At 49.5% G+C, this 22,251-nt stretch overlaps 1 protein-coding gene and 1 non-coding gene across 31 annotated transcripts; both read left to right on the top strand.

The window, feature by feature from the left end:
* Positions 1–1,813: 1,813 nt before the first annotated feature.
* Positions 1,814–21,879, top strand: Eif4g1 (eukaryotic translation initiation factor 4 gamma 1). Of its 30 annotated transcripts, XM_017598182.3 has the most exons (33): positions 1,836–1,983; positions 2,705–2,761; positions 2,980–3,073; positions 3,340–3,426; positions 3,899–3,919; positions 4,444–4,620; positions 4,831–4,930; positions 6,960–7,072; positions 7,866–7,958; positions 8,159–8,225; positions 8,491–9,297; positions 9,790–9,878; positions 9,969–10,155; positions 10,260–10,393; positions 10,497–10,655; positions 10,806–10,994; positions 11,184–11,381; positions 11,805–11,951; positions 12,599–12,835; positions 13,140–13,244; positions 13,346–13,505; positions 13,768–13,868; positions 14,486–14,588; positions 14,951–15,047; positions 15,249–15,475; positions 15,608–15,899; positions 16,156–16,281; positions 16,423–16,504; positions 17,679–17,777; positions 17,883–18,017; positions 18,255–18,336; positions 18,447–18,587; positions 21,245–21,879. In XM_017598182.3, the coding sequence occupies exons 3-33, from the start codon at positions 3,014–3,016 to the stop codon at positions 21,427–21,429; spliced, it is 4,800 nt and encodes a 1,599-aa protein (XP_017453671.1). In that variant the 5' UTR covers positions 1,836–1,983; positions 2,705–2,761; positions 2,980–3,013; the 3' UTR covers positions 21,430–21,879. The 30 variants fall into 30 exon arrangements, with proteins under 30 accessions (XP_063126423.1, XP_063126422.1, XP_063126420.1 ...); XM_063270353.1 differs by lacking the exon at positions 3,899–3,919 and having other exon boundaries at positions 1,814–1,983; positions 4,864–4,930; positions 10,809–10,994; XM_063270352.1 differs by lacking the exon at positions 3,899–3,919 and having other exon boundaries at positions 1,814–1,983; positions 4,864–4,930.
* Positions 13,572–13,646, top strand: Snord66 (small nucleolar RNA, C/D box 66). Its single transcript, XR_005491556.1, has one exon. It is a non-coding gene; the product is annotated as a small nucleolar RNA SNORD66 (small nucleolar RNA).
* Positions 21,880–22,251: the final 372 nt, after the last annotated feature.

Genomic DNA, 22,251 nt, shown 5'->3' with positions numbered 1-22,251 from the left:
CTGGTACTGATATTGAACCCAAGTGCTGGGTAAGCACTCGATCACTGAGGACTCCAACCGTCTAGAGGATTCTTGGTGTCTGAGTTTGCCCACCCTATAGCCATGGTTTTTTTTTTTTTTGTTTGTTTGTTTTGTTTTGTTTTTTTGTTTTTGATAGCTTTGATAGCATACTGATGAAGTTTATCTTATTGTTACCCTCACTTCTATCACCTGTTCTGTGATATAATGCACGCCAGGAGGTAGCGTGTGAGAGGCAGAGAGACCAGTGGGAAAGGCTCTGCTCCCTAACTACTCAGTTAAATAAAGTACGGTTTGTTTTGAGACAGTGTCTCACCATGTTGTCCTGACAAGCCTGCAACTCACTTTGTAGTTAGGATGGCCTGGAACTCAGAGATCCGCCTGCCTCTGTCTCTTGAATTCTGAGATTAAAAGTGTGCATAATGGGGTTGGGGATTTAGCTCAGTGGTAGAGCGCTTGCCTAGCAAGCGCAGGCCCTGGGTTCGGTCCCCAGCTCCGAAAAAAAAAAAGAAAAGAAAAAAAAAGTGTGCATAACCACAGTGTAGAGTGCAATTTTCATTCTAAAGAAAAATGTGGTGTAGTGGTGAATCCTCTTAAAGAAAAAAAAGGAACATTTGAAACCAGTCTAGCTCAAGTTTCAGCTTTTAACCATGGTGTATTTTTTGTTTTGTTGCTTTATTTTTTGGTTTTTCGAGACAAGGTTTCTAGCTGTCCTGAACTCTATAGCTGAGATACATTAGAGATCCTCCTGCTTTTGCGCTGGGAATACTGGGATCAAAGGTGTGGACCACCACCACCACCAGTTCAAATTTTCTTATTTTTTTTAATTTAAATATTTATTTTATGTGTATGTTTTGCTTTCATATATGTCTGTGCATCACATGTATATGTGGTGCCTATAGAGGCAGAATTCTATCGAATCAGAGTTATACACAGTCGTGAGCTGCCTTATAGATGAATTGAATCCAAATCCTTTTTTTTTTTTTTTTTCTTTCTTTTTTTCGGAGCTGGGGACCGAACCCTGGGCAAGTGCTCTACCACTGAGCTAAATCCCCAACCCCAAATCCTCTCTTTTTAAGAGCAGCCAATAAAGAGCATCCAGTGCTCTAACCATTGAGCCATCTCAGAAATGTTCAAGATGAAGTTTCTCTGTGTGTAACTTTGGCTGTCCTGGAGCTGGCTTTGTAGACCAGACTAGCCTTGAACTCACAGAGATCTACCTGTCTCTGCTTCCGGAGTGCTGAGATTAAAGGAGTGGTTCACCACCGCCTGGTGAAATTTCCCTATTTTAAAGTTGATTCCCTGCCTTAGCTATCAGAATTCTGGGGATCACAGACAGCACACGTAAGTACACAAGGCTTTGGGATTCCTTTTTTCAGTATTCCAACGTTTTTAGGTTTGACTTTTGCCTTTCCCTAGGAGCGACTGATTTTTTAAAGAGAATGTAAAATTACTTCTTTAGTTAGATTGCATCAGTTCTTTTGGTGCAACATTGAATTTCCTTTGTTAATAGGTCTATCAAAGATCAAATGTATAGCATTTTCAGAGGCTGCATAATTTGTAGTGTGCCATTTACTAGGGCAGGACTGCCTTTTAGATTCGGCACTCTCGGCTCCAGGCGGGCACTTCGCTTTGCACTCACGCGCTCAATAAATGCTTGCCGCAAAGTATGAATGAACTAAAGAACCGCCAGGGCCTCAGAGGGGGTCGGCCTGGGAGTTCCAAAGTTCGGGAGGGGACACGGGGGCGGGCAGTGGGTGTCACGTGATGGGGCGGAGCAAATCCCATGTGCTTCCCCAGCGCCAGCGCAGCTCCGCCCTCTGCGCCGGTCACGTGGGGCGCTGGCTGCGCCTGCGGAGAAGCGGTGGCCGCCGAGCGGGATCTGTGCGGGGAGCCGGAAATGGTTGTGGACTACGTCTGTGCGGCTGCGTGGGGCTCGGCCGCGCGGACTGAAGGAGACTGAAGGTAAAGCCGCCATGTCCGGGCCCGACCCGGCCCCCCACCCCTCCCCCCGCATCCGCCGCCATCCGGGCCGGGGCCCGCCACCCTGCGCCGCCGCCCCGGCGCTCCGGCCCCGAGCCCGCGCCCAGGCCCTACTCGCCAGGCCGATCCCCGGCCCACGTGTGCCGGGCCGGGCCCGGGTGGGGGTGGGGAGCAGGGCCCGGGCGGGGAGGGCGCTGGGGTGGCGGCGAGACAGCCACCTCCGCCCGGCCTGGGCCGCGGCCCGGCGCAGACTGCGCGGCGCAGACCCGCCGCCCCCTCCCCCTGCGGGGCCCGGGCGGCCGCCGGGAAGTGACACGTTGTTCTTTGGCACTGGCCGCGTTGCGCAGAGCTGGGAGGCGGCGGCGGCGAGCAGGGAGGAGCCCCCAGCCCCGCCCGGCGGCCGACCCTCGCCTGCCCCGAGCGGGCTTCGCGGCCGTCGCCGCCCGCCTTGCTGGTGCGGCCGGACTCGCGCTTTTCCTGGCTTGTGTTCCCGGGAGGCCTCGGGCCTCTCCAGCCCCGCGCGAGTGCCCCGCGGCAGGCTCCGAACCCGGTGTCCCCGGGTGGGGGGTGGGGATATCACGGCCGGAGCAGCCGGCTTCATTTGTGATCCGGGAGCCTGGTGCCAGCGAGACCTGGAATTTCCGGTCTGGTTGGTCTTGGGCCCCGTGGAGCCAGGTTGATACCCCTCACCTCCCAACCCCAGGCCTTCGGATGCCCAGAACCTGTAGGCCGCACTGTGGACTTATTCTTAACCGAGGGGGTGAGTGAGGGGGCTGTTTGAGCAGGCAAGGGTGGGGTCAGGGTGATGCGGTCCGTGTTGTTGGTGGGGTCCACAGCCTATATGTTTGATGTTTCTGTACTCACTTGGCACCTCCCTTAATCCATGTTGACCCTAGCTCTTGATACAACCTTTCCCCCCAGCCCATTTGCCATAAGCGTGGGTCCTTTCCTCGTTCCGAGCTCTGCTCTTTCCAACAGGTGCTGGGGGGACCCTGATGTGGCACCAAATGAAATGAACAAAGCTCCCCAGCCCACAGGCCCCCCACCCGCCAGGTCCCCTGGACTCCCACAGGTAATCAAGGCTAAATGAACAGGACTCGGGTGGGGTGGAGGTCATGCAGCTCGCAGTTTTCCCACCCCCATCTGTGTCAGGGCAAAGTGCAGCTGCCTGCTGCCAAATTGAGATAGGGCCCCTGGCTGTCCCTGGGGCTGTCACAGGGAGGGAACATGTGGACTGCCGAGACTGTTGCTGCAGGTCTGCTCCCCTTATTTCACCAGCCTGGGTTTAGGCCCCACCCAGGCTTCCCCTCTTGCTGAACTCTGGTCTCTCCCCTTCAGCCAGCGTTTCCCCCGGGGCAGACTGCACCGGTGGTGTTTAGCACGCCTCAAGCGACACAAATGAACACGCCTTCTCAGCCCCGCCAGGTGAGGGGCTGTGGCTAGAGAAGGGTGTTGGGTGGGAACTGGGGAAACTGGGAAGCTGCTGGTTTGGGGCGAGTATGGAAACTATGGACGCTGTGTACTGCCCCCCCCCCCCCAACTTCCTGACAGCTGCCCGTGTTCTTCCTGCTGTTAGTTACTTAGGGTGGCTGACCCTTTGAAGCTTATAGACTGTGAGGGTGGCATTATGGGGGTCTTTGAGAATTGGAGACTGTGTTGTGGGCCCTGCTGTCAGCCCTTTCCTATTGCACTAGGAATAGTAGTTCCTAGTTCCTCTCCTCCTCTCCTTTCCCTTTGAACTGTGATGAGATAAAAATTCCAGTTGTGCTTTTATTTTTTGTGTTCTCCAAGTTCTTCCCAAGGGGAAGGATTCTTTTCCTACCCACTTCACTCCCCCTAATCCCACTCTGTCACCTTGGGGATAATTGTCGTCTTTCCTGTCCCCATGTGCTTTCAGGGAGGATTCAGGTCTCTGCAGGTAATACCTCTTTCCTAATCCCGAGCCACCTCTTTGGTGTCACCCGACCTCCCCCAGTCCATAGCTAGACACAGATTGGGATGTTCAGGGTGGGTGCCACCTTTGCCGTTTAGGAGTTTAAGTCCAAGTACTGCATGTTAGAGGCTAGAGGCCAGCTGTTGACAAGCGAGTGTCCCAGAACTGGGAGACTGTTGCATGTAGCAGGTAGCCTCAGTACTTGAGATGGGACAGTGCATGCTGGGGAGTATGTTGCCCAGAAGGGCCTTACTTAGACATGATGTATCTTGAGGTTAGGCCTCTAGAGTGGTACTCTGGAGGTGGCTGCCTGCATGGCAGTGAGTACAGGATACAGAGTTTTCATCTAACTTGGAAGGCAAGTGTTAGTGTAGTCACGTGGGTCTGGGGAAGGACCAGTCGCCATGTTTGGAAGCCTGCTATACTCTTAAGACTGTATGGACACTGGAATGCTGACTTTACTGTTCATTCCTCTTATTGACCCCACCTGCTTTCTTTCTTCCTGACAGCACTTCTACCCTAGCCGGGCCCAGCCCCCTAGCAGTGCAGCCTCCCGAGTGCAGAGTGCAGCCCCTGCCCGTCCTGGCCCAGCTCCCCATGTCTACCCTGCTGGATCCCAAGTAATGATGATCCCTTCCCAGATCTCCTACTCAGCCTCCCAAGGAGCCTACTATATCCCTGGACAGGTGAGGCTGGGGGCAGGAAGCCAGATTACCTAGTGCCTCATCTTCTACCTCTCCTACCTGATCTTCCAGACCCATTGCTCTTGTAGGGGTGGGACTTCTGGTCATTGTCCAGGCTTGGCTTGGCTTACCCTACTTCATAATCTGATGTGTGGTGTTTGTAGCTTTTCTCATCTCCTTCTTTTCCCTCTTTTCTTCCCCAACCCCCATCAGGGGCGTTCCACATATGTTGTCCCAACACAGCAGTACCCTGTGCAGCCAGGAGCCCCAGGCTTCTATCCAGGTGCAAGCCCTACCGAGTTTGGGACCTATGGTAAGCGCGGCAAGGAGTAGTAGGTGGGGAGTGTGTCCTAGGGAACATCTCAAGTATTCAACATTCTAAATGCTAATTTATTCTTCTGTGTGCTTTTGGCTTTTTTCCCCTACCTTGGTTTTTTTTGGGGGGGGAGGGGGCGTCTTTGGTCTTTTTGTTATCCACCCCCCACCCCCCAAGCTGAGGATGGAACCCAGGGCCTTGGGCTTGCTTATTAGGCAAGCGCTCTCCCACTGAGCTAAATCTCCAATCCCGCTTCTGGTTTTTAAAATGATAGAATTAATAGGTGATAGGGATTATGTTGGTAAAGGAAGCTTTGATCCTTTGCCAAGAGAGTTGGAGTCTTCCCCACTTCAAGGAGCACAGGATTAAGGGTGCACACACTTTTAATCCCAGCCAACACTAAGGCTGAGACAGGCAGACTCTTGAGTTTGAAACCAACCTGGTCTACATAGTGAGTTCCAGGACGGCCAGAGGTAATTGAAACACCCTGCCTCAAAATAAGAAACACAGGATCAGGGCCTTCAATTTGGTTCTGTGGATCAAAGCACCAAGGGCACCCAAGCCTGATGACATGGCTTTGATCACTGGGACCCAGGTGGTAGAAAGACAGAATTGACACCCACTAGTCATCTTCTTACCTCCACTCTACCCATGTACACATAAATGAATAAGGAAACTGTTCATTTAAAAAAGAAAGGGCTGGAGGTACAACTCGGTGGCTAAGAGGGAATTGCTCTTGCCAAGTTCCATATCGGCACCAGTGTCAGGCAGCTCAACAACTGTGACTTTCAACTCCTGGTGGAGCCAGCACTTCTGGACTCTGGATATCCGCACACACACATACACACCTCCTCACAGACACAGAATAAAAAATAAACTGAAAGAGATATAGGCTCTGACTTGAAAGCCAAGTTAAGTGAACGCTGTTTGGGGCTTCTTTTCAGAGTTGGAAGACCGTAATGAGGATTTGAGTGGTTTTCATAGCTAGTTTTCATTTATGTTCAAAGAAAACTGAACTTTATGGGTTTTGTTTGAAATAGTCTTATAATGTAGTTCTAGCTTGGCCTGAAACTTGTCATGTAAACCAGGCTAGCCTTAAACTTGCAGTGATCCTCCCCCCCCCCCCCCCGATTGCTCGAATTACAAGTATATGTTATCATGCTAAGCTTATAGCAGTATCTAAAAAGTTTTTCCCCGTCAGGAAGATTTTTTTTTTTCCCTTGGAGCTGGGGACCGAACCCAGGGCCTTGCGCTTGCTAGGCAAGCGCTCTACCGCTGAGCTAAATCTCCAACCCCCAGGAAGATCTTAAGTATGTACTTCTAATACATGTGTAGTTGTATGTATATACATCTAATACATGTGTAGTTGTATGTATATACATATGTATGTATACGATTAAATATATAACCACCCTTGGTACTTTGAAAAGGAGCAAGTAGGAATTATGGATGAGTTACAAATTTACTCCACGTTGGAAACAATTGCTTTAGGGAATTAATTTTTATTTCTGTCTGGCTGGATGTTACTTTTTGTTGCGGTTGCCCCTTGCAAAGGGCTGAGTTAGGAATTTGAGTCAGCTTCAGTGAAACAATTGGAAAACCCTGTTCCTTTCCTGCCAAAGAGCCAATTGTGTTTCACTTTGAGAGTGTATGTGTGTTGCTGGGTCGTGTGTGTGTGTGTGTGTGTGTGTGTGTGTGTGTGTGTGTGTGTGATGTGTGCTATGTGTGCATGTACGCTCGCGCACCTTGTGGGGTAGAACAGTACCTGGTAGCTTGTGTAGAGAGGAAGGAGTTCCTTCCTACAGGGTGTGTGTGTCTGTGCGAGGAATTCTTGTAAACGCAGTTCAAACTGGTTCCCCTGCTTTGACAGACACCTAATTCCCCAGAGAGGCGGGCAGGGCAGGGTAGGGCAAGGGGCCGGCTGTATGTGATGAGAGGCTCTGCAGTGGGAGGTGTTCAGGCACACATTAGTGTATGTTTGGATCTGGAAGCTGTCAGGAATCTTTTCTGTCCTCTTTTCCCCAAGCTGGAGCCTATTACCCAGCCCAGAGTGTGCAGCAGTTTCCTGCTAGTGTGGCTCCTGCCCCAGTTCTGATGAACCAGCCACCCCAGATTGCCCCTAAGAGGGAACGGAAAACTGTAAGTAGCAGCTAGGGCTCTGGGACACTTGGGGAGGGACACTCGTGGTCTGCTGTCGGCTGAAATGTACCTGTAGGAGCAAAACTTCATCAACTTCTGAGTGTAGCAGAGAATAAGGTCTGTGGAGGAAGGAGGTCCCTTGTATGGGGATTGTAGTGTAGTGCAACTCACAAGAAGACTAAAATGGGCAGCAGGGAAATTCCCAAGAGACTTGGGCTCTAGTTAAGTTCACAAGACGTATGCTTGTTTTGGGGGTGCTGCTGGTTAGCTTGGAAATGGTTTGTTTTCTGTGCTCCTGACTCCTTAGTCCTGGAAGCTCTGGAGGCCTACGCCTCTGCTCAGTCCTCAAGCCCCGGGCATGGTGCCCAGAATAGGGTGCCAGGGCTGGGGAAGCCGCTGAGTCACCCTGGCTCCACCCACTGCATCTGGGCCCTACCCCTAGAGAGCAGGCCGACCAGCCACAAGTGAGCTGTCTGGATGCTGGATGGGGGTCTTTAGCCCTAGGGTGTTTGGCTACTGACTTAGGGATTGCTGGTGGGTAGAGGGGAGGGAGGGGAGGGGCATTGTGATGTTCAGGGCTGCTCTGTGAGGTCAAGAGTCTTAGGGGTGGGGGCTAGGGCAGCGACTACAAGAGCAGCCGGATGGGTTGACAGTAGAACTCATGGGGTTTCTGGCACCCACCCACCTGCTTCCCAGTAGGGGTGGGAGGTTGGCCCAGAGTGTTAGGAGTGGGACAGGGGGGAGAGGCGGGCTCCTTCTGCTTCCCACTCATCCTATAGCTTTTTTTCCCCAGATCCGAATTCGAGACCCAAACCAAGGAGGGAAGGATATCACAGAAGAGATCATGTCTGGGGCCCGTACTGCCTCCACACCCACTCCTCCCCAGGTACTGTCATATCTCTGAGCTATACCTTGGTTTGGAAAGCTATTCTGCTCTAGATTCCCAAGTCACTTGATCTTTTCCTTCACCTAAGGGGTTTATTTCCCTGCTTTCCTGGATTTCTAGGCAGAACTAAAGTAAAAATGACTAGTAAAGAAGGGTGTGGAACTCTTCAGTGCAAACTTTTAACGCTTTGTGTCCTGCAGACGGGAGGCAGTCTGGAGCCTCAACCCAATGGGGAGTCGCCTCAGGTTGCTGTCATTATCCGGCCAGGTAAGAGGAGTGAGCGGTGGCACAGCTTTTATGGAAGTGGGGAGTTTGAAGATTTACACTTGAAGGAGTGGAGTGATTCAAACTGAGTACCAGAGAATGACTTAGGTTTCCACATAGTGGGTTTGAAGTGGGTTTTGGTGGGGGATGGAAACAGCGAATGTGGGAGGCGGTTGGGATGTGTTTTGTTAAATGGGAAGTCAGCTTGGCTAAGAGGAAGAACAGGAGCAGTGTGGGACTTGCTGTCATGCATTCATTCTTCCTGCAGATGACCGGTCACAGGGAGCAGCCATTGGGGGGCGGCCAGGGCTGCCTGGCCCAGAGCACAGCCCTGGCACAGAGTCTCAGCCTTCGTCGCCTTCTCCAACCCCATCACCACCCCCAATTTTGGAGCCGGGGTCTGAGTCTAATCTTGGAGTCCTCTCTATTCCTGGGGACACTATGACAACGGGGATGATACCAATTTCTGTAGAAGAATCGACCCCCATCTCTTGTGAATCTGGGGAGCCATATTGCCTCTCTCCAGAACCCACTCTTGCCGAACCCATACTGGAAGTAGAAGTGACACTCAGCAAACCCATTCCAGAATCTGAGTTCTCTTCCAGTCCTCTCCAGGTTTCCACGTCCCTGGTGCCTCACAGGGCTGAAACTCATGAGCCCAATGGCGTGATCCCATCTGAGGATCTGGAACCAGAGGTGGAGTCAAGCACGGAGCCAGCTCCTCCCCCTCTTTCAGCTTGTGCTTCTGAATCGCTTGTGCCCATTGCTCCAACTGCCCAACCCGAGGAGCTGCTCAATGGAGCCCCCTCGCCACCAGCTGTGGACCTCAGCCCCGTCAGTGAGCCCGAGGAGCAGGCCAAGGAGGTTCCCTCAGCGGCACTGGCCAGCATTGTCTCTCCCACTCCACCTGTGGCTCCTTCTGATACTTCTGCTGCTCAGGAGGAAGAAATAGAAGAAGATGAAGATGAAGATGGAGAAGCTGAGAGTGAGAAGGGAGGAGAGGACCTCCCTCTCGATAGTACTCCTGTCCCAGCCCAATTGTCTCAGAATTTAGAGGTGGCAGCAGCTCCCCAAGGTAAGGGGTGTGGCTAGATAATTGACATTGCTCATTCTGGAGATGCTCTCCTCATTGATCTCCCATCTGGTACCTCTTCTGTTCTGTTTGTTTTGAGACTGGGTCTTTATGTGGTCTGGCTGCCTGCCTCTGCCTCCCAAGTGCTAGGATTAAAGCCGTGCACTCTCTTTTTATGACAGCTCCACAAAATAGGCTCCCATTTGGCCTAGTGTTAGACCTAAGAAGTAGAGTTGAAGGCTCAAGCTTTTTTAGACAAGGCAGCTGGGGCTGGCCTTGAACTCCTCCTAATCCTTGTGTCTCTTGTGTCCCAAGTTGAAGGATTATAGGAATCTGTCACAGTGCCTGGTTTTACAGAGAGGAATTTATCATCTAAAGCAAGAGTGAAGGGTAGAGGAATATTAATGGCTGGTTTTCACTGTTATTTTTTTTTTTCCTCTGTTAGGGATACTTATTAGATTGTTCACACCTTCCTTGTCCTCTTTCTCCTTGTAGTGGCAGTGTCTGTGCCAAAGAGGAGACGGAAAATTAAAGAGCTAAACAAGAAAGAGGCTGTGGGTGACCTTCTCGATGCCTTCAAGGAGGTAAGGAAACAAGAATTAGTTGAGGGGAGATGGCGTAGTTTGGAGGCAGTGATCATGCAACTGAACCTGGGTGTTCATCTATGATTGAAGGTGGACCCAGCAGTACCAGAGGTGGAGAATCAGCCTCCTACTGGCAGCAACCCAAGCCCAGAGTCTGAGGGCAGTGCTGCGCTCCCACAGCCTGAGGAAGCAGAGGAAACCTGGGACTCTAAGGAAGACAAAATTCACAATGCCGAGAACATTCAGCCTGGGGAACAGAAGTACGAGTACAAGTCAGGTGCGTTTGAGGCGATGAGCAGCTGAGCAGTACTCACCTACTTCATGAGGAGTGGGCAGTCCTACTGCAGGACGCAGGAGTGACTGGTGCATCCTGTCTTGCAGATCAGTGGAAGCCTCTCAACCTTGAAGAGAAGAAGCGTTATGATAGGGAGTTCCTGCTGGGCTTTCAGTTCATCTTTGCCAGTATGCAGAAGCCAGAAGGATTGCCCCATATCACTGATGTGGTGCTGGACAAGGTTGGTGTTTTGAGGAAGGTTGGCTTGACCTAGAAGTGCCTGAGGTCAGTAAAGAGAAAGCAACCATCCTGACCTGTTTTTAAGACATGAGTCTTCTTTGCAGGCTAATAAAACACCACTTCGGTCACTGGATCCCTCCAGACTACCTGGCATAAACTGTGGCCCAGATTTCACTCCATCCTTTGCCAACCTTGGCCGACCAACCCTCAGCAGCCGTGGGCCCCCAAGGGGTGGGCCAGGTGGGGAGCTGCCCCGAGGGCCGGTGAGTGGGGCTGGCTGCGGGGCAGATGGTTAGTGAGTGGGGTGGAATCTTGTGTCCTCCTATGGGGAGAAGTCTGTCTCTGAGCTGTGGTGATGGGGTTGCATATTGTACGTGCTGTTGTGACTTCACTTGTCTCCATCCCTGGTCTAGCAGGCTGGCCTGGGACCCAGGCGCTCTCAGCAGGGTCCACGGAAGGAAACTCGCAAGATCATTTCCTCAGTGATAATGACTGAAGACATAAAACTGAACAAAGCAGAGAAGGCGTGGAAACCCAGTAGCAAACGGACAGCCGCTGATAAGGATCGAGGGGAGGAGGATGCTGACGGAAGCAAGACCCAGGTACTAAAGTCTTGCGTTTGATCTCCATTCCTGCTCCTTTAGAGCTGCCCTGGTAAGCCATTTTACTGTGTCCACTGTCTTTACTACACAGTTTGAGCTCAGTCCCTACTATTTTGTCCTGTGTCAGCAGCCTGTGTTTATCTTGAGTACTTCAGTAGATCCTGTATATTCTATCCTGTTTCTCCACAGGACCTGTTCCGAAGGGTACGCTCCATCTTGAATAAGCTGACACCCCAGATGTTTCAGCAGCTGATGAAGCAGGTGACACAGCTGGCCATTGACACGGAGGAACGCCTCAAAGGAGTCATTGACCTCATCTTCGAGAAAGCCATTTCAGAGCCCAACTTCTCTGTGGCTTATGCCAACATGTGCCGCTGCCTCATGGCGGTTAGTTTCTACCGTTGCTAAGTCTTTCTTAGAGATTCTTTTCCATCCTTTTATTTATTTTAACATTTTATTTGCCAATGTCTGTGTAGTTGCATGTTTACCACAGTTTGCACAATTGCTGGCATCAGGTTAACTTGTGGAGTCAATTCTCTTTGGCCTTTATATAGATTCTGGAGATTAAACTCAGACTCTCAAGCTTGTGTGGCATGCTTCTTCACCCTCTGAGCCATCCTGCTAGCCCAGTTTTCTAAGTCTTACTGTCTAGCTTCCTGCGTCTTCCGGGGGATCGTAGAGTCTAGCTCTTCTAGGTTCTGTTTTGGTAGCTAAGTGTGCAGTACATTAGTAGGCTTTCTGGGTCAGGAGACTTGAAAGGCCTTCTCTACCTTGGAGTGTTCTTAATGTGGTATTCTCTCTGGTCTACAGCTGAAAGTGCCCACTACAGAAAAGCCAACAGTGACTGTGAATTTTCGAAAACTGTTGTTAAATCGGTGTCAGAAAGAATTTGAGAAAGACAAAGATGATGATGAAGTTTTTGAAAAAAAGCAAAAAGAAATGGATGAAGCTGCTACGGTGAGAGACTGTATTGCCAATCACACCCTTTTTTTTTTTTTTTTTTTTTTTTTTTTTTTTTTGTCAATCACACCCTGTACTCAGCACCTACCCTTCACTTTAGAAGCCTGTAATTGTTAAGGATCTAGGGGCTCCCTTTACCTTAGGACATGAGTGCTTAGTGCTGGGCTGGCTGGCTATTTAGTAAGAGAAAGGGATTTTAGCCAGCTGGCTGTTTGTTTTGTTCTTAGTTTTATTTTTACCCATAAGCTTGGCCACCCTGTATATCTGTGGGCAGTGTACATGTCTGGTGCCAGAAGAGACCAGAAGGGGGCACTAGATGCCCTGGAACTAGAGTTAGACCTGGCTCTGAGCTACCGTATGGGTGCTAAGAACTGAACTTAGATCTTTTGCAAGAGCAAGACTGTTTTTAACTACTGACCTATCTCTCCAAGATTCTCCTGCTTATCTTTTTTTTAAAGATTTATTTATTTTTTGTATATGAGAACTTTGCCTTCATGCAGGGAGGGCATCAGAATCCAGTACAGATGGTTGTGAGCAAAGGGTCACCATGCTCTGGAAGAACAGCCTAGTACTCTTAACCTCCGAACCATCTTTCCAGCCCCTTGGTTATTTTTTTGACATAATCTTTGTCTTATGGTGGACAGGCAGAAGAACGGGGACGCCTGAAAGAAGAACTAGAAGAGGCCCGGGACATAGCTCGGCGGCGCTCTTTAGGGAATATCAAGTTCATTGGGGAGCTATTCAAGTTGAAGATGTTAACAGAAGCAATAATGCATGACTGTGTGGTCAAACTACTTAAAAACCATGATGAGGAGTCCCTAGAATGCCTCTGCCGTCTCCTCACCACGATTGGCAAAGACCTGGACTTTGCAAAAGCCAAGGTAGAGGTGCTGAGCTGTGGTGAATGAGTATGGCATGAGTCTCCTGTTCACCGACAAGACGCAGTCTCAGGGGTTTGCGATGCTTAGCCAGTGTCGGGGGTGTGCGTGTGCGTGCGCGCGTGCGTGCGTGCGTGCGTGCGTGCGATGCTTAGCCAATGTTGGGTGTGTGCGTGTAAGAGTGTGTGTGAGAGAGAGTGTGTGTGTGTGTGTGTAAGAGTGTGTGTGTGTGATGCTTAGCCAGTGTCAGAGGTGTGTGTGGTGGGTGTGAATGAGTATAAATTGACCCGATCCTTTTGCTGTCCAGCCTCGAATGGATCAGTATTTCAACCAGATGGAAAAAATCATTAAAGAAAAGAAGACCTCATCTCGCATCCGTTTTATGCTACAGGATGTGCTTGACCTGCGGCAGGTATGTGACGTCTTCCTCCACTTACCTGCCACTCCAGTTCCTGATACGATTTCGGCTGATCCCTGGCAACGCCAGAATAACTTTGCATTTTGTTCCCAAAGAGCAATTGGGTGCCGCGTCGCGGGGATCAGGGCCCCAAGACGATCGATCAGATTCACAAGGAGGCTGAAATGGAGGAACACAGGGAGCACATCAAGGTCCAGCAGCTCATGGCCAAGGGCGGCGACAAGCGTCGGGGCGGCCCTCCAGGCCCTCCTGTCAGTGAGTCTGAGGCTGGGGCTAAGGAGGAGACAGGAAAGCTCCTAGAGGATGGGATGCGATTGTTCTTTCCGCTGATGACGTCTGTTAGTGCCACGTGTCTGGGCCACTGAGAGCACATGATGGGATTGAGGATCTGAGGAAGAGAGGCTGAGGGTGACCCAAGAAGGGGTTGACAGGACTCGTTACTCCAACATGCTCCCTCTGTCCCCTCCCCCCTCCCTCCCTCCCTCCCTCCCTCCCTCTCTCTTCTTTTTTGTCTCAGACCGTGGCCTTCCACTTGTGGATGATGGTGGCTGGAATACAGTCCCCATCAGCAAAGGCAGTCGCCCCATTGACACCTCACGGCTCACCAAGATCACAAAGGTAAGGTGGTGGTCTGGGGTAGGCGAGTTGCAGGGTGAAGAGGATGAATGAAGCGTGCATTGGTCCCCACAGTTAGGGTGCTGATACTGAACTTAGACTTAAGTTAGATGAAGCGTCCGTCACCTAAAGGATTTGTTCACATCGGTCTTAGTAAGCTGATAACACCAAAATCAAGCCAAGAATGGATTTTACATTTTAAGTGGTTGAAAAAAATAATGGGGTGATATTTTATGGTATATAGAATATATACAATTTGGTCTCAGGTTAAGAGCACTGGCAGCTCTTTGAAGAGATCCTGAGTTCAATTCCCATAACCATCTATAGTAATCATGGGCTGATGCCTTTTCTGTCCTACATACAGTAAAGTATGTAGAATTTGAGTTCTCTTCTCTATGGGTAATTACTTGATACAACAGTTATTCCTTATGTTACACTATTATAACACTGAGTAGTAGCCATAAACTGGATTGCAGAGCCCTAAGATACTGTCTTGACTGTATGGCCAAAGCTTGCCTCACCCTTCATTTAGGCCCTTAATCCAGTGTGGCTATGTGTGGTAGTTGGCTAAGGGCTTAAGCCAGGTAAGACATAAGAGTCTGCTGTCTTTCCTTCTGCAGCCTGGGTCCATTGATTCTAACAACCAGCTCTTTGCACCTGGAGGACGACTGAGTTGGGGCAAGGGCAGCAGTGGGGGATCAGGAGCCAAACCCTCAGACACAGGTATGGAGGCCACTGTAGGGAACTGGTACTTGCTGTTCTCAGCTTCCTAGAGTTCGTGTACACAGAAAACTGAGTAATCCGGGAATGAAAATAGGAGTCATGTACATGATGCCAAGAAGTGAATTACTGGGGTTGGGGATTTAGCTCAGTGGTAGAGCACTTGCCTAGCAAGCGCAAGGCCCTGGGTTCAGTCCCCAGCTCTGGGGGAAAAAAAAAAAGTGAATTACTTTGTCATTGTTGTGACCAAGAGTCCTAAATAATAAGGGGGATGCATAAGGTAGTAACAGTGTAGTGGCACACTGTAACCCTAGCTCTTGGAAGGCAGAAATGGGTTAATGAAGTTTTCTTTCTGCCCTTCCTAGCATCGGAAGCTACTCGTCCAGCTACTTTGAATCGCTTTTCTGCTCTTCAACAAACATTACCCGTAGAGAACACAGATAACAGACGTGTTGTACAGAGGTGAGTTTCTGGGTGTGGGGTTGTTAGGGAATACTGTGATTGGGTTTTAGTTGTCAAAGCGTAGGGATTTCTCGTGCCTTCATTGCCTGGACATGTCCCTTGATGACAAGAAAGAGACCCTGTAGCTGCCCCGCCCTGAGTATTGGATGGTCACGTAAGTGCTTGAGCGGCACAGGCGAGAGACAACGTATCGTCTTCCAGGAGCAGCTTAAGCCGGGAACGAGGTGAGAAAGCTGGGGACCGGGGAGACCGGCTAGAGCGCAGTGAGCGGGGAGGTGACCGTGGGGACCGACTTGATCGTGCCAGAACACCTGCCACCAAGCGAAGTTTTAGCAAAGAAGTGGAGGAGCGGAGTAGAGAGCGGCCATCCCAGCCTGAGGGACTCCGCAAGGCAGCTAGCCTCACGGAGGATCGAGGTCGGGATCCTGGTGAGAAGGGAGGGGCTGGCAGAGGAATGGGGGGAAAGGCAATTGGCTGATACAGGACTGAGTACTCCCCAACTTTCTTGGGGAGCTCTGGATTCTTTTAAGAGAAGTAACTGAAAAGTTCTGCCCTTGTAGTGAAGCGGGAAGCCACTCTACCTCCAGTGAGCCCTCCAAAGGCTGCGCTCGCTGTGGATGAGGTGGAGAGGAAGTCGAAGGCCATCATTGAAGAGTATCTCCATCTCAATGACATGAAGGAGGCCGTGCAGTGCGTCCAGGAGCTGGCTTCACCCTCCCTGCTCTTCATCTTTGTACGGCTTGGCATCGAGTCCACGCTGGAGCGAAGCACCATTGCTCGTGAGCACATGGGGAGACTGCTGCACCAGCTACTCTGCGCAGGGCACCTCTCTACTGCCCAGTACTACCAAGGGTACGAGCAGCGTCTGTGGGCCTTCCGCACCCACGTAACCACCCACGTAACCCACTGATTGCTTCTCCTCGGTGGGATTCCTGGAACCTTGGATTTTAGCTTGAGATTGTCTTGTGTCTGGAAAATGTTTCTCGGGGGCCTCCACTTTTTTTGTTTGTTTGTTTGTTTGTTTGTTTAGTTGTGCTGTATTTTCCTAGAAGCAGGGTAAGTGTCTAATTCATCTCTTAAGTGCCCTGACCTCTTGTTCCCCTCTCAGGCTGTATGAAACACTAGAATTGGCTGAGGACATGGAAATCGACATCCCTCATGTATGGCTTTACCTGGCAGAACTGATAACACCTATTCTTCAGGAAGACGGGGTACCCATGGGAGAGCTCTTTAGGTAAGCGCCTCCCTCCCTCCCTTTGTGGATGCAAGAGAGACAAAGACTGGAGGAAGTGAGATAAGTTGCATACCTGGGCTTGGAGAGGGGTGGAGCAATGTTGAGGGCTTTGGAAGCCATCAGGATTGATTTTTCTTACAGGGAAATTACGAAGCCTCTGAGACCCATGGGCAAAGCCACTTCTTTGTTGCTGGAGATCCTGGGTCTCTTATGCAAGAGCATGGTGAGTTGATGCATTCAGAGAGTTTTATGTGCTTTCGGCTGCCATAGGTGACCACGGAGCCTGGTGGTCATTTGTTGGCCTGAAGTATTTGATACATGAGACATGTTATTAAATAATAGGTGGTCTCTGTCATGACTTCTTCCTGGCCGGGCTGCAGGAAGGCTGTGAAGGTGTGGGGGTATTGCTGCTGCTAAGATTTTCTGAACATAGGGAAATAATAGGCATACCTTTATTGTTTTTTTGAGGTACAGTTTCTCTGTGTAGCCCTAGCTGTCGTGGTGTACCACCACTGGCTAGCAATTATATTTTGTAAGCAAACGTTCATTTACTTGAGAAAATAGAAAAGCTCAGTCGTTAAAAGGAGCAAAAATACATTTTTAGATTTTTGGGGTTTGTTCGTTTGTTTTTTATTTTACTTAATTAGATTTATTTGTATATAAGTGTGTATATAAGTGTTTTATTTGCATGTATGGATGTGTGAAAGAGTATGTCAGAATCCTTGGAACCTGCCTTATGAGTGATTGAGAAACCACAGTGTGGGTGCTGGGACCAAAACAACTGTTCTTAACTGCTAAGCCAACTCTCCAGATCTGAAAGACAATAATAAATATTAAAAAAAAAAAACAAAACAAAAAAAAACCAAAAAATCAGGGCTGGAGAGTTGGCTCAGTGGCTAAGAGCACTGACTGCTCTTCCAGAGGTCCTGAGTGCAATTCCCAGCAACCACATGGTGGCTCACAGCCATCTGTAATGGGATCTGATGCCCTCTTCTGGTCTGTCTGAAGACATGCTACAGCGTGTTTATATATATAAAGTAAAATTCTTTAAAAATAAAAACCAACAAAATCAACAAAACTTTGTGAAAGGAAATAAAAGGTAAAATACATCTACTGTTTAAACTGTGTATGCTAGGATGAGATCTGTAGACTTGGTTGTTCACCTTTTTGTGGTCTTTTACGATTCTTGAGAGTTCTACAAGTGTGCGTAGATCTAAGTGACACTTCCCCATCCTAATGTCATACTGCTGTGGTGGCAGGTAAGTTCCTATTGCTTGTGATGTTTGTTTAATCTAGGGTGCTGCTTATGTAGTGTGACTACTGAAGAACTATTGGGTCCTAAGAGTCAAGGGCCATGTGTAAGAACTAAGTATTGAGATGTTGAATTTGTTTTTCAGGGTCCCAAAAAGGTGGGAATGCTGTGGCGAGAGGCTGGGCTAAGCTGGAGGGAATTTCTAGCAGAAGGCCAAGACGTTGGCTCATTTGTGGCTGAAAAGGTTTGAGACTGGAGTCAGTTATTCTGCATTTGGGGCTAGCAGATCTCATCTTTCCCTCATCTTTTACACTAGTTTTGACCGTCTCTGTGGGTTACTTGTTTATAGAAGGTGGAATATACCTTGGGAGAAGAATCTGAAGCTCCTGGCCAGAGGGCACTTGCCTTTGAGGAGCTGCGAAGGCAGCTCGAGAAGCTGCTGAAGGACGGCGGCAGTAACCAGCGTGTGTTTGACTGGATAGAGGTATGCTTCTCCATGGGTACCAGGGGAGGAGAGGGAGGACCAGCGTGTGTGTGACTGGATAGAGGTATGCTTCTCCATGGGTACCAGGGGAGGAGAGGGAGGACCAGCGTGTGTGTGACTGGATAGAGGTATGCTTCTCCATGGGTACCATACCTGGGGAGGAGAGAGGTAGATTTTGGAGTGGGTGGTTGGGGAGTAACGAGTGGATACTTAGGGTGCATTTGTGTTCCCACACAGGCCAACCTGAATGAGCAGCAGATAGCATCCAATACATTAGTTCGAGCCCTCATGACAACTGTCTGTTATTCTGCAATTATCTGTAAGCCAGAGAGGTGGTGGGACAGGGGTGGGCCAGGCAATCTAGGGCTAAGCCAAGTAAAATCTGCATTATTCCACTTTTTTGTTGTTTTGTTTGTTTTTTTCCTGTAGTTGAGACTCCTCTCCGAGTGGATGTTCAAGTGTTGAAAGTGCGAGCAAGACTGCTTCAGAAATACCTGAGTGATGAGCAGAAGGAGCTACAAGCACTCTATGCTCTCCAGGCCCTTGTAGTGACCTTAGAACAGCCTGCCAGTAAGAGCCAGGCTGCAGGGGAGGGTGGGGCGGAGGGACTGCCAGCTACAAGACTGTGCTCATGGAAGGTACTCAATGCAAGAGAGGCGGGGAGAGAGTAAAATGCCCCGGTGTTTGATTGTTACTTACCCTACCCTCTGCTTGTTTCCTTGCCTACAAATGGAATGAGTTAATCTAAGCCTGGAGGGTTGATTGCCTGCCCGCTTTGTGCTTGACCAGTAGATGACAGCAATGCAGAGGTGATAAACAGTAATATCTTTCAGATACCATGTGCCCATCTGTCTGACACAAGGCTAAAGTGCTTGCCTACCTTGTTAATGGTTGTTAGGGATTTGTCTCCATTTTCCTCATTGGAAGTGGGGGCTTATGACCATGTCTGAGGTTTGCAAATTCAGCACATGGGTATGCTTAGGTGTTGAAATAACTGTAGTGAGCTTAGTTCTATGCTGGCTTGGAGTCGGAGCATGAATGTTGGAAGATGGGTCCAAGAGATGATGGGTTTGAATTGGTTCCCTATAGATAGAGAGCAGGCAGCCTGAGTTGGAATAAAAACGTGAAAAGAGCTACTGAAGGAAGGTACAGCAGTCATGAACAAGAGGGACTGGAGAAGTGGGGGGAAGGGGACAGATACTTCAGGCTAGGTAAGTACTGACAAGGGGCTTGCACCAAATGGAGTAAGGCTTTTTTGGGATTGTAAGCAAAGAAAGGATGGTGTCACATCCTGTGATCCTAACACCAGAGGTAGAGAAATACTAGTGTGAGACTAGCCTTGGCTAATTAATTAGACCCTGTTTCAGAGAATGCCCCTATTCCCCAGGTGGTCATGGTGGCACTCAGAAGACAGGAAAGTGAGTCTCTGATCAAGACAACCAGGGCTACGTATATACAACAAAAAGCAAAACAGTAGTTGAAGCATAATTACCTTTAAAATACTGTCAGCTGTTTACTTCACTTTACAGTGGAGACTGAGGCTTACTTTGAATGGTTCTGCTGGGACTCCTGCCTTTTCCAATATGTTCTTACAAAAGGATGTGGGATTGCCTCAAGAATAAGAACCCTGGCAAAATAGAAGACACAGATAGGGCAGGGGTCTATGAGCAAAAAGAAAATTTGGTATAGAAAAATGGTTGAAAATGCTAGATGCCTCAGTGTGGTAGGAGCGTATCCAAAAATTAAGCACTTTGAGTATTTAAGACATTGAGGTCTTCCTAGCAAGCTTCAGTATTTGAGAGTAAGTAGGGTTCTGAAATTCTGAATTGGACAGGACTGAGACAGAAGGAAAAACAGATACAAAAATCTCGTTTAGCTTTGGGATAGTTGAAAGCTGGCGTTGTGGTAAGATTGGACTTAGCACACGTGGTAAATAGATGAGTGGTTGTACAGGGTTCTCAGGGGTGGGGCACGCACACACAGGTTTTGGAACACAAGATATGGGATAAGTGAAAGATCAGCTATATCCATAGAGACGTGGAAAACAGGAATGTCTGGCCTAAACTTCCCATAGTTGGTAAGCTAACTTGCCACCTTGGGCTGGGCTTGAGGTCCTGTGCTTCAGGTAATGGGGTTTGTGAGGAATGGGATGGACAGTGTTCTGGAATTGTATTCTAAGACAAGCACTTGAGGAAAGCTGCTTGTGATGGCCTAAAACAAGCACGGGTCAGAGGAGGTTGGGGGGGGGGGGATTCACCCTGAAGATGGGTGCTAAGAGAAATGTACCACTGGGCAGAGTGTCACTCCCCAGAGGCCAGAGGGGTACAAGTGTGTGGGAAGAAGAGGCAACAGTTGTTGGTAGTCTGTCTGCCACAGACTCGTAAATACTGGAACTCAGGTGTCCGGTGCCTAGCTTTCAACTTCCATTCATTATTTATTACTTATTTTGTCTCCGAGATGCAATCTTAATAGTCTGGGCTGGCCTCAAAACCAGTTATGTAGTTTAGGCTTTCCCTACCTTTGATCCTCCTTCCCTCTATATACCAAGTAATGGGATTCCAGTTGTGGGCACCAGACTTCCAGACTTTAACATTTTTCCTTTTTTTTTTTTTTTTTTTTTCCGGAGCTGGGGACGGAACCCAGGGCCTTGCGCCAAGCGCTCTACCACTGAGCTAAATCCCCAACCCCTGTTTTTGTTTTTTTTAAGCCAAGGTTTCTCTCTGTAGTCTTGCAGGCTAGCCAAGTGTTGGGACTATAGGCATAATATACCATCACACCCAGCCTTCCCTCCCTTTGCTCTCTTGAGATGTGGTCTCACTGATAACAGAACTAGCTGGCCTAGAAACAAGTCTATTGCAGACCAAGGTAGTCTCAAACTCAATCTACCCTTCTCTTCCTCCTGAGCACTGAGATTAAATGTGTGTACCTGGTCTCAGTTTCTCCCCCTTTCAGACAATTTTGCTAAGCTGCCAGTTTGCTATGAGCTTGCTATCTTGATCTGCCTCAGTCTCCCAAATATTTGGGTTTACATTTTCCTGTCTCTAAGGATTGCTAATGGCTAAGTAACCCATTCTTGGGCTGGTAATCTCTGTCATGAGATTGGTATTGTCAGAGGCCTAGTCACTCTGAATACCAGAATGGTAGATCAAGGTTGTGTTAGCAGTGTCTCTGTGGGAGGGATCTAAGGCTTTGGCTAGTCATCTAATTGTTGTCCTTGTGGCCTGCAGACCTGCTTCGGATGTTCTTTGATGCTCTGTATGATGAGGACGTGGTGAAGGAAGACGCCTTCTACAGCTGGGAGAGCAGCAAGGACCCTGCTGAACAGCAGGGCAAGGGTGTGGCCCTTAAATCTGTCACAGCATTCTTCAATTGGCTTCGTGAGGCTGAGGACGAGGAGTCTGATCACAACTGATGGCGGGTGGGGCAGGGGACTTGGAGCCATGGACACGTGGATGGCCCAGCCAGCCAGCCGCCTGGACTGCAGGGGGGCGGCGGCGGCTGTGGCGGCAGTGGCAGTGGGTGCCTGTAGTGCGATGTGTCTTGAGCTAATAAAGTGGCTGATGAGGCAGGATGGCTTGGGGCTGCCTGGGGCCCCCCTCCAGGATGCTGCCAAGTGTCTCTCTCCTCCCCCCAGGGCACAGAGATATATATATAAAGTCTTGAAATTTGGTGTGTCTTTGCGGGGGGAGGGGCACTACCGCCTGCCTCTAGGGTCCTTTTTTATTTTCTGAAATCACTCTTGGGACTGCCGTCCTCGCTGCTGGGGGCATATGCCCCAGCCCCTGCACCACCCCTGCTGCTGCCAGGGCAGGGGGAAGGGTTGGGCACGGTGCCTGTAATTATTAAACATGAATTCAATTAAGTTTATTGCCTCTTTACTGATCTGAACCGTTGGAGTATACCAGATTTGTTCACTCATTGATACTTGTTTACCTATCAGAAAATTTCGGGAACCTGGGGAATTGCTTTTCTGAAGGGTTGGGATCATGGCATCAGTTTGACATGATGAAACGGGAGAGGAGTGCTGTAGGATACTTAAGTTTCTGCTGGATTGATCCAGGCCCTGAGTTTGAAGCCCTTGTAGAAGCCATAAGTGGGATGTCCCTTGTAAAATGACTGCACGGCCTACCGGCTTCTGTCCTCAGTATAGCTCCGCAGTGGACTGGAGATTCTGTGAGACCCAGGCTGTCACTGAGTGGCTGTGACGTAGGCTTGCCCCGCCTGTTCTGGGTGG

Source organism: Rattus norvegicus, chromosome 11, assembly GCF_036323735.1.
Source record: "Rattus norvegicus strain BN/NHsdMcwi chromosome 11, GRCr8, whole genome shotgun sequence".
Lineage (NCBI taxonomy): Eukaryota > Metazoa > Chordata > Mammalia > Rodentia > Muridae > Rattus > Rattus norvegicus.
Note: the sequence above shows the minus strand (reverse complement) of the source record. Positions and strands in the feature narration are given on the sequence as shown.